General features: G+C 42.5%; 1 protein-coding gene across 1 annotated transcript in view; it reads left to right on the forward strand.

Moving 5' to 3' along the window:
- The window catches only part of mtrex (Mtr4 exosome RNA helicase), a 32,431-nt gene that overhangs the window by 19,522 nt on the left and 1,208 nt on the right, over positions 1-11,701 (forward strand). Inside the window, exons 20-26 of the mRNA XM_079525060.1 lie at positions 503-613; positions 884-1,072; positions 5,657-5,820; positions 5,921-6,026; positions 7,950-8,006; positions 8,412-8,574; positions 9,920-10,024. Of these exons, the coding sequence (XP_079381186.1) occupies positions 503-613; positions 884-1,072; positions 5,657-5,820; positions 5,921-6,026; positions 7,950-8,006; positions 8,412-8,574; positions 9,920-10,024 (895 nt within the window). The remainder of the gene's footprint in view (positions 1-502; positions 614-883; positions 1,073-5,656; positions 5,821-5,920; positions 6,027-7,949; positions 8,007-8,411; positions 8,575-9,919; positions 10,025-11,701) is intronic.

Here is an 11,701-nt window from a genome sequence, read left to right on the forward strand (position 1 = left end):
CTCAGCCTTTGTGAAGGGTGGGCACCCCTGGTGTGGTATAACCAAAATGTTTTTCTTCAGCAGTGTCTCAAGTAGCTTCCCTATTCTAGGGCAACCATTCTGCGAAAAAGGCAGATCTACAAGCTCAGGTGTGAGCATTTGAGCTTGTCGATGGCAAAGAGATTTGGGGCCCTATCTTGCACCACCCCATATCCCTGAATTTGTTTTGCTATTTTAAAACATTATAAAATAGTTCAACTAGCAACAATCTACATCAACACGTTGTGAGCTTATAGATCAGCTATTTGAACTATTTAAAAAATAAACGTTGTTTATGTTCATGTTTAGGGGTAAGGGGTGGCACAAGATATAGCTGTTGGTGTAGAGGCAAATACTAGAGAACATCGTGTAGAGCCCTGGTGGACTCCGTGCAGCTCACTGCCTCCACAATGCCATCTTTCTGATAAGTATTTTTTCTTAGGGTGTATATATATTCAATATGTTTTTTTTAATTATTGTCCAGGTGGTTCCAGTAATGCTGCATCTCCTGAACTCTATTAGCTCAGTCCGGCTATACATCCCCAAGGATCTGAGGCCCTTTGACAATAGACAGCTCATGCTCAAGGCTATACAGGTATTTATGGCAAACGTATGTTTTTGCATACATCTTTTCATGTCACTTTAACCATATGCACATGGAACTATGATTTTATTTATCTGCAGCTAGTTTATATGTTGGATATGTTTTTCTATCCTGGAAACCAGGCGAATCTACCACAGCCTGCATGTTATTTTACGAGTTCGCTGTCATGTGTTCCTTTCTGCTCTATTCTCTAAATTTCACACACACTTTTTTTAGTTTTTAACACCTGCAATGGTTTCTTGTCGTCTCCCCCCCTCTCAGGAGGTGCAGAAGCGTTTCCCGGACGGCATTCCTCTGCTGGATCCCGTGGATGACATGGGCATCAAGGACCCTGCCCTGAAGAAGGTCATCCAGAAGGTGGAAGCCTTTGAGCACCGCATGTACTCCCACCCAATGCACAGTGACCCCAGCCTGGAGTCTGTCTACTCCCTCTGTGAGAAGAAATCCGTGGTAAGATGGAGTTTTATGTCATTAAAAATGTTGTAATAATGGCTTATTTTACCCGTGGTTGCATGCTGAAAAGAGACGATTTACAACCTCACAATGTGTCGCGCTGTGAGCTTGTAGATCTGCTATGGAACACCCAAGCGCAAGTAAACATAAAATGACTTGTCTTTTAGTTCTGCTGGATCTCTTCTCCGCTAGTCTCAACTGTAAGATTGGCATCTCAGAAGCTCACAATGCGCCAGCATGCAACGCATTTTGAACTGGTAGATTTGTCTACTTTCAGTGTGTGATACTGGTTTGCCGATGCTGAAATGCCAGCCCCATTGAAAGTAAGGGTTGGAAACAATAGGCTAGCGTTGGCTCTTACCAGTGAAATGTTGCTTTCTTTTATCTTTACTGTTAATGCTGAAATAAATCAAATCGGCACAGTTTGTTAGCCACAAATGACCTTACGCTATGGCTTCCTTTAGAAGCAGGATGGGCGGTGTACTTGTACAGACAAACGCAGGAAGCGCTGAAGGACAATATATAGACTTTGCTGTGTTCATAGGCCAACTGGCAGAACACCCAGAGATCCACCTCTTTTGGACTTTATAAAAAAGGCTATCGGAGGAGTGCATGGAAATGTTTGAGAATTAAAATAACCGTCTCTAAGTCTTGACAGAAAATAAATTGAGATTTGTGAAATAAAGTAAAAATATGAGTATAATTCAGTTCCTCAACATTGTAGCAGCAATAGCAACGATGACTAATGAGAGAATTAAGCATGGCACACGTTGATGTTATTTGTTCCTCTATGTGATCTGGACCGTGAGTCTGCAATAAAGATTGAATTGAATTATTTGAAGGTGCTGTGTGCATGGGTCCTACTTATACAGTAAATATTACATACATAAATACTGTATGTATGCAGTGTGTATATATAATGGAACGGCTGGCTTTGCTGTGTTCAATCAAAGCCGCAATCTATCTTAGTAATATTAGCCGCAATCTATCTTAGTAATATTAGCCGCAATCTATCTTAGTAATATTAGCCGCAATCTATCTTAGTAATATTAGCCGCAATCTATCTTAGTAATATTAGCCGCAATCTATCTTAGTAATATTATGTCAAGTGTCAGGAGCCTGCATGTAGGATGTTTGAATATTAAGGAAGGTGTGTGATTGTGTGTGTGCATATAGAGCTGGCTGTGTGTGATAGTAGGTAAAAGGCCAGTAATAGCAATCATTCATAAATGTTAGGTAGATGTTTGGAGCTCAGCCTACTGCCCGTGGTTTTATGGATGCGGAACTGCTTGCAAATGGAACCAATGGGACCCTAACGGGTCCCTTGGGTTCAATTTGTACACTCATAGCATCTGAAACGGTCCATGGCTGAAGTCTTTGATAATCCTACAGGCTTTACTGACACAACTTGTTGACCCAATGCCCAAAACAATGGGGTGTGTTTGATTAATTTGAATGAAGCAATAATTCATGAGGGGGAATGCGATCCCTGAGCTACAGCCGTAGGCCTTGTGCCTATGAGTCTGAGCACAACACAGCAGAGCCAATATCTCTGAGTATAGTTGAGTATGGGTTGTTCCGTGCTTACAGATGAAATAAATAAGGTAGATTCATTTGGTATTTTCATCATGAGGTTTCGGTACTCATTTGCCTCTCAGCCAAGCGAGGTCGTAACCAACTGTGGTATGCTGGAACGTCACATGAGGGAAATGAAATCTGCAAGATGCACCATAGTCAACAACATACCTGTACATAACCTCATGTTCAGGAAATTAAATGAGCTTTTAAACAGAAATGCTATCTGTATGTTTGCCTATGTACAGTACAGTACAAGTGTGTGGGTGTATTGGGTGTCATTGTGCAAAGTGGTAACTCTGATGGGCAGTGTGGAGTTGTGCCTGATTTATGCTTAGTTCTGCACCAGTGTCGCATGCGACAATGGCTACTCTAAAGCAGGGGTTCTCAACGTTTTTGGCCGGGGACCCCCGGAAATGCTTTGGCAATGTCTCGGGACCCCCGCCCCGCCCCCTCCCGACCCCCAATATAAATTGACTGCTACAATAACCTTAAACCATTTTGGGCGGGAACCCCTTTTGGTGTTTTAAGCATTGTTATAATTTAGCTATTTAAAAATAGCAGATCTACAAGCTCATAGCGCGCCACCGAGTGGCGCGCTACGAGCTTGTAGGTCTGCTATTTTTGAAAAATCGTGAAAATAAAATTTTAAAAAATTTATATATGTTTTATTTTTATTTTTTATTTTGAAAATAATTTGGGGACCCCCTAAAATAATTTGGCGACCCCCCGAGGGGTAGCGACCCACGGGTTGAGAACCCCTGCTCTAAAGCACACAGTGACACAATGCGTGAGGATGCATTGTGTGATTGTAGATAAGCTATTTTTGTGGTCGACACTGGCATGCAACTAAGTAAATCAGGCTTTACTCTGTTCCGCTCCTGACCTTGGTTATCCATCTGTGGCTAAGCCTCTTTAAGGTCTCCTTGGTTACTTTGTTTCCTGCAACAGCAGTGTACATTTCCCCTTTCAGGCATACAAACCTGTCGCCTTTCTGTAAATTCCTCTTGTTTTTTTTTTTAAATCTGAAATGGATCCACTTGATTTGTGCAGATCTGCTGAAATTGAATGAGTGTGCTGCATGCCTAGAGGGGCCTGGGGTATGTCATATTTGGATTGAAGGCTGCAGTGCTGGCTACACTGCCATTTATGACACCAATACACACCATACACTTTCTATCCTGTCTTTCCCCTGTTCTCGCATCCTTCTCACCTTTTCACCCTATCCAGTTTGCATTCTCACCTAGCCACTTATGTCTTGTTTAACATAAACTTTTCAAATGGTCTGGAAAAATCACAACCATGTGAACTGAGGCAGGCTGCCCAATAAAATGGTAATTGGTAAATGGTGCATTTATGTATCACCTTTATCCAAGGTGCTTTACATAGATTGTGCATTACATTCACCCATTCACACACACATTCATACACCGATGGCGGCGGAAACCCATGCAAGGCACCAACCAGCACATCAGGAGCAATTTGGGGTTCAGTGTCTTGCTCAAGGACACTTCGACACTAACTCTGGGGGAGCCTGGGTTCGAACTAGCAACCTTGCGGTTACCATCCGGCCACTCTACCCCTGAACCACCGCCGCCAATAACCCCACTGGCTGGCTGCAGTTCTAGTTATACTGCTCAGTGTGAATGGCCCTTGAGGCTGCTCAACAGTGTGGCCCGAATGCGACCCCAATCAGTCAATGGGTCGTATACTACAAACCGACATACACACTCGGTCGGTATTGCAGTTGTTGAGGCCGTACTCTAGACAGACATACACACACATGCAGCCAGTCATTGAAGTGGTTAGGCACGTATGTTGTAGTTGGATATAATCATAAACACATTTGTACATTTATTCACTGTTTGAACAGCTAAATTCTTCCCACCCCACATACGCAGGCCGCCAGTTAATTGGCCCTGGACTGTAAATATCAGAAGTTGTTGTAACTTGTCTCTTATCTGTTACCCTACCTTTTTAAGGGACAGTCAAATTGCGCTGTTTTCTACTTTTGAGTTTTCATACCATTTTGAACAGACACATCTGTGTCCACTTAAAACGTGTTTTCAACAACAAAGCGTTCTATTCCAATGCAGAGCCTTCGTTGTTATTTGCTCTCTAATAATAGATACTGCTTGTGTGTGTGTGTGTGTGTGTGTGTGTGTGTGTGTGTGTGTGTGTGTGTGTGTGTGTGTGTGTGTGTGTGTGTGTGTGTGTGTGTGTGTGTGTGTGTGTGTGTGTGTGTGTGTGTGTGTGTGTGTGTGTGTGTGTGTGTGTGTGTGTGTGTGTGTGTGTGTGTGTGTGTGTGTGTGTGTGTGTGTGTGTGTGTGTGTGTGTGTGTGTGTGTGTGTGTGTGTGTGTGTGTGTGTGTGTGTGTGTTCGTTGGTACACCAGCATGTTGTGGTGATTAGAGGTAATGGTTAAATTGGATAATGGACTCAGCCAGGGCACAGATAAATAGGTGGATGGATGGATGCGTGTTTCCACATTCTTGAGTCTACAACAAATGTAACCAAATGGACCCTTACGGTTCCATTTGGTTCAATTGGTTACAGTTGTACACTATGTGCCAGCGCGATCTGAGTGAGACACACACAAACCGTACATTTTGAACGAAGGCAGACAGCGATTTATCTTTGGCCAGCATTGACCATGTTTTTTTCCATGCTGGGCAGGTTGTTGCGTGTTGTTGTTTCTCCGTCTGTTGTCCATGTGTATTGTTTGTTACTTGCCACTTTATTATGGGTCGAAAACGCAGAGGTAAAGTCAGTGACGTATTACGGCCACAAAGCACAGGCGTATACCGCGCATACGTCCTGGTCTAGGACTTGGCCACCCGAACGGCACTCAAAGTTGTGCTCTTCTCAATATATACAGTACATGTATGCTCAAGGTCTGGGCTAATTGGACTCGACTACAATATTACTGCTAACTTGATCACTTGAATGTAACCGTTGGATGCAGCAGAACTGTTGGAGACAAAACTTGTGTGTGTGTGTGTGTTAGATCGCAGCAGATGTCAGAACAGCCAAGCGGGAGCTGAAGAAGGCGCGGACGGTTCTGCAGATGGACAAACTCAAGTGCAGGAAGAGAGTCCTGCGACGCCTTGGCTTCGCGTCTCCCTCTGACGTCATCGAGATGAAGGGACGCGTTGCCTGTGAGATCAGCAGGTAGATGCACACCCCTAACACACACACACACATGACACATACTTGTGCACATGTTGATTGTATTTTCAGGACTAACGGTTGTCTTGTCGTATTTGTGCAGTGCTGATGAATTGCTCCTGACCGAGATGATATTCAATGGTCTCTTCAACGATCTGACGGCTGAACAGGCCACTGCTTTACTGTCCTGCTTTGTCTTTCAGGAGAATGTAAGAACACATACACACACACATACTATACATGCATGCATGCACAGACACACACACCATACATATCAGGCATACATTCAGAGTGTACAGTGCGTGGATATGAGTTAACAGTCGGCACAACAACTAAACACAACTCTAAAGCATTCTGTTAACAGACGAAGTATTGTCCTACAGACTAAGTTTATTGATACGAGAACAGATCGCCTGGCTGTATAGCCCAGGCGCGCCTGCTGGGCTCTCCTCGGTGACGCGCAAGACTGAGACGTCATCAAAAAACTCCCTCCTCTGTTTAGCTGATGAAAACGAAAATCTTAAAACGTTCATAAATCGCGATCTAAATCATCCCGTCTTTTTCTGAAAAAAGATCCTGTGTTAGACAGCGCTCCGCGGTCCAGTCGCTAGTCTCGATAGATTTATTCTTGTCTCCCGTTGTTGTCGATCGATTCTAAAGTGCTGTGGCTATTGTTAGCTGCTACACAACATCATGAACTTCCGGCCGGTCCGTCCGGAAAAGGTGTCCGTGTTTATAAATCGACTGGGCGCATGAATGTAATGGATTAAATAGTTCCGGGCAATTAAAGTGTTAAACAACTGAATACCAAAAAAAAACTACACACAAACCGTAAGTGAGGCATGAATAAAAACTGTGATGAATAGAGAAGGGATGAAACGCTGCAGGGTGGCACCAAACCAATAAACAAACACAAGTTTCTTCCTGACCCGGCACATCCACAATAACTCACTACAACAAAATGGCTGAAAGGAACAAAACTACCTGTCTATACTAACCTGACCTGTGAAACATAACATTCACACCTGTTCAGCACGGAGTGTTTTTGAAAGTCAACAAAATCACAGGCTAACATAAAAGCAGAGGCCGCAGCGCAGATATGGACTTAACCCATTCAGGCCTGACGTCGAAATTTAAAAAAAAAAGGTTTTCTAAATCATGACAATTTTCGGAAAGATTTGAGGCACATTTTAACGATTTTTCAAAAATAGCAGACCTACAAGTTCATAGCGCGCCACTCGGTGGCGCGCTATGAGCTTGTAGATCTGCTATTTTTCAATAGCTAAATTATAACAATGTTTAAAACACCAAAACGGGTTCCCGCCCCAAAATGGGTTAATGGTTAATGTGGTTAAACGCTAACGTGACATGGATGCGTTCCAGGTCTCAATGGGTTAATCATCAGAGTGATGGCTCGGGCAGGCTTGTGATTAATTCCACGTAACCGTTATTGGGCCTTTTTCCAAAATTCGCAGGTGAACAATGCCTTCTTGGCTAGCTCCCAACCACTGAAACTAAAGTACTGTACAAACTAGTGATGTAATGGTGCCTGTTTTGTCCATGAGGCAACCCTAGCAACAGATGTCTTCATAAAACCTTTGATCAGCCTCCATATCGGCACGATCCTCTTCACACAACAAATGAGACAATGATTGTGCGTGTCAATGTGAAACTGTGGCTTTTGTCTCATAGGGGCTCTTTGGCTCCTTGCTGTTGTGCTTATAGTTCTCTTGTTCTTCGTTTCTCATCTTTGTCACTGACTTACTCGGCAGACGTGCAGCTGTTCCACCATCTAGTTCCACACAAAGGCTTTTCTGTTTATTATATACACCGCTGAACTCATTATTAGTTTCACCACTTATGTCCTTTTTTACAAACACTTCATCGTGTGAGGGTGTTGTTTCGATGCCTTGTGTGCTTTTAGATCTGCTAATTATGCTATTTCAAAAACATCTTTGTAAATGTTTGCCTATACTGATGAAATCAGTTTGGTTAACCACATAAACCCTAGTGTACCGTACCTACTTTGGGGCAAACATTAGGCAAAAATAGCCGATCTACAAGTTCACAATGCGCCGCTTTGCGACGCCTTCTCAGGTGAAATTAATGCTGTGTTTTATTCTCTAAATCAGGCCAGCGAGATGCCAAAACTGACTGAACAGCTTGCTGGGCCACTGAGACAAATGCAGGTAACGCAGACAAAATACAAAGCATTTATGCTTAATGTATGATTTGTTGTACAACCGTGTCACTTTGCCATGTCACAGGAAAACACCACATTTACCCCTGTTGCAAATAATAGTTTTTCTGCCATTAGCCATGCAGGTTTTAAAAACCCAATATACTTCGTTGACTGGGGTCCCCAGTGCTCTAGTCGTCTATTATTTTCCTCCACACAAAATCTCTTCAACATTTTATTTAATGTCCTTTTCTTTATTTATTTTTTACTTTCAGAAGATGGTATATTCTAATAGTAGTAGTAGTATTAAATATAAACAGATGTATGAATGAAGGGACCTTTGTAAGCGCTTTGAGTAGGCATGTAATGCAATCCATTATTAGACATTATTTTGTGCTACTTTTCTGACCCTCAGGAGTGTGCAAAGCGCATAGCCAAGGTGTCAGCAGATGCCAAGCTGGAGGTGGACGAGGAGTCCTATCTGAACCAGTTCAAACCGCACCTCATGGATGTGGTTTACACCTGGGCCAACGGAGCATCCTTCGCTCAGATCTGCAAGATGACCGATGTCTTTGAAGGTCAGATATAGACTTCTGCAGCATCACTTCCACGCTTTTTTGTTTCAATTTGCTCTGTTGTGACCATGTACAGTATATGTAATTGTATGTAGTACAGTATGTATACTATTTCATATGCTTGTGGTGTCTGGGTGAAGGTTGATTTGAGCGGTCACACCTGGACTGAATCCAAACTAATGATGTCGATGCGCAACAGCAACAAGTGTGCTGTCACACCCAGCTCTGTCCAAATAGCAGCTCTACAAGCTCACATGTTGCAACATGTTACATATTTAATAAGTTAGAAATAGGAAAATCACTGATCTGGCATAATCTGATAACAGTTAGTCAGTTTTAGACCTCTAAAGTAAGCAAAGGGAGACGTTAGTAACCCACAAGTAAGCAACTAATTAATAACACATTCTATGAAACACAATTTCTGCCAATGTATCAGTTAAGCAACACTGCTTTTGTCAGCCTAATGATTGCCACATTATTTTAGTAGAGATTTTGTAACATTGTAAAATGTTGTGTATTTCTATGAAACCGGAATATAAACGCAATTTCTGTCAATGTATCATTTAAGCAATATTTCTTTAGTCAGCCCGAATGAATGAAATAATTGTAGTTTGGTTAATGTTAATAGCATGTTTGTAACATTGTATCTCTGCAAATCTACGACAATGTTATTTTTAGTCCATTGATTGGATACACCAATTATTTTTGTACATAGTAGTATCTTAACACATTGAGAGCCCACACTTAACTGCCCAAAATCACTTTCACCTAGAAAATCCATTCACATTTTTTATAATTCAGCTGACTGTGGAGACACATGCTGGAACTTTTTACTTTGAAATGTTTTATAGTTTCTGAGTTATTTAATTTAAACGCCAAATGCATTCTCAATGGCGAAAAAAACAAACTTTGGCACCACGTGTCAATACCCATGACGTCCACAGACGTTTTGGGCACAAAATGTGTTAAGTTGAAGTAGAATTATCTATAAAGCTGAGTAAAAATGTATGTACTCCATTTTGGGGTGCATACTTAGTTTAGACTAGTCATTGGTTAGACATGGGTTAAGGTTAGGTTTAGGTGTGCAGGCAGAATCAACTCGGATCACGTGATTACAGGTGTATAAGAGGACGTTCTCAACAGTGCAGTTACAGGAAGAGTTAGAATATGGAAAAGAGAATCGAGAGGAAAGAAACACAGAACAGGTCAAGTAACAGTCAGGAAGGCAAATCAAATATACAAAGTCCAACATACAGTAAATAAGGTCCACTACAGAAGACCGATTGCTATGCTACTGTGTTTCTATACATGCATTATAATGTGTGTGTGTGTGTCTGTCTGTCTGTAGGTAGCATCATCCGCTGCATGCGACGTCTGGAAGAAGTTCTGAGACAGATGTGTTCAGCTTCCAAGGCCATCGGCAACACTGAACTGGAGAAGAAGTTTGCTGAGGGTAAGACGCCTTGAGCATGATTCACACTCTATTATACGACGCCTTCATACTATAAATTAAGTTAATACTTAAACCCAGTAGTCAGCCATTGGTCCGCGCCACAAATTGTAGTTTATTAACATTATGATCTGTTCTACTGGAGTGAGTAACATGATGCCGCTCAAACAGATTGTGAGATGTTATCCCAAAACATGTGTGTAAACATCAGTGTAGATGTCAGACAAAAGTACATCATCAATCAAGTCTGCATGAGAGAAATTGAAGTTTCCATCCCCAGGCAAGGTGGGGAAGGGAGGGGGGAGGAGAAAAGAATAGGTTGACGTTACCAATGTTTGGTTGTTGGTAAAAAGCAGTTTTTGTTCAAATGTGGCGTAAAGACATAGTATTAAGTTGTTTGATTTATTCATTGAACACTTTATTAGGCAGAAATGTAAACGGTACGGAGTACAGTCAAACACTTAGTCTAAAAGGATAGCACTGAAAAAAGCCCTTGTGGTCTTGTTTCCTTTCAGGTCCTGGGTATTCAATTCTTAAAACCCTTAGACTGCTACTCCCAATAGCAGATTTTCTGTGACATATATTCATATTTTTAATTCATAATTTTAATGCCAAAAGAAATCTGCGATATACACACTATCTCATTTTGACGGGGCAAGACTATAGTATTGGGACAATCAGTCCTGATGGTGGCGGTAACGTCACCATTATGCCGATTCTGACCAAATGAATAGAGCGAGTGAGCGATGACCACTTCCGGTTTGCGATCAAAATATCCGGTAGTATCTTTGCTACTGTGCAGCACTATCAGATGTCCGGAATGCTAAGCTATCATCGTATTTTTCATAACTAAGTCAAATTAAGCTCTAATCAAGCCCAAAACATCGCATTTTACCCAGCAATGCATGCGCGATCACGCACGTGCGTGATCGACCGTGCACGTGCAGATTTCGGCCGGTTTTAGGAAGATTACATCGGCTGTTAGCCAAATTAGCCAAAAGATGCTACATTTTGTTATATTAAGCTCCCGATTATAGGGAATTAAACCAGCCCGTCAATTCCGTCAACGGAAGGTTTGGATTTATTAATCCAATCCGTCAATGGTAGTTCAAGGGTTAATCATGACATGAAAAATAACGACAAAATTCAAATCACCAAAAATCGGCGGTTGTGGAAAGTCCTTGTGCAAACTGCAGGTGTTGGGAATTCAGCAGGAGTAGGTTGGGAATTGTACAAGTGTGGGGACTTAGGCTCATTAAGTTCACTGGCAGAGCCTGACCATAGCCTTTTCTGGCGGTTCTGGGCAACCATGTATCCGACCGAATCAAGGTCGGCCACTGCACTCCCTGTGGAGGTGTGGAACCCTGTGGTGGTGTGGAACGCGTGTCACTCCCTGTGGTGGTGTGGAACGCGTGTCACTCCCTGTGGTGGTGTGGAACGCGTGTCACTCCCTGTGGTGGTGTGGAACGTGTGTGTCGAATTTCAAGGCGGTGGGGCGAACAGTTCTAGAGTTACATGGATTACAGACATACACACAGATGTACGTACAGCGATTCATTGCATTTATTGGGTAACAGGACAACTCACCCCTTTTCCGTTTTCCTCCTGGAATTGTCCCCAGTAAGGGGTGGGAGAGGCTGGATGGCAGATGGCTGTGGAACTTGAAGGACAACGGACGTG

This window comes from Electrona antarctica, assembly GCF_951216825.1.
Source record: "Electrona antarctica genome assembly, chromosome: 16".
NCBI classification, from domain to species: Eukaryota; Metazoa; Chordata; class Actinopteri; order Myctophiformes; family Myctophidae; genus Electrona; species Electrona antarctica.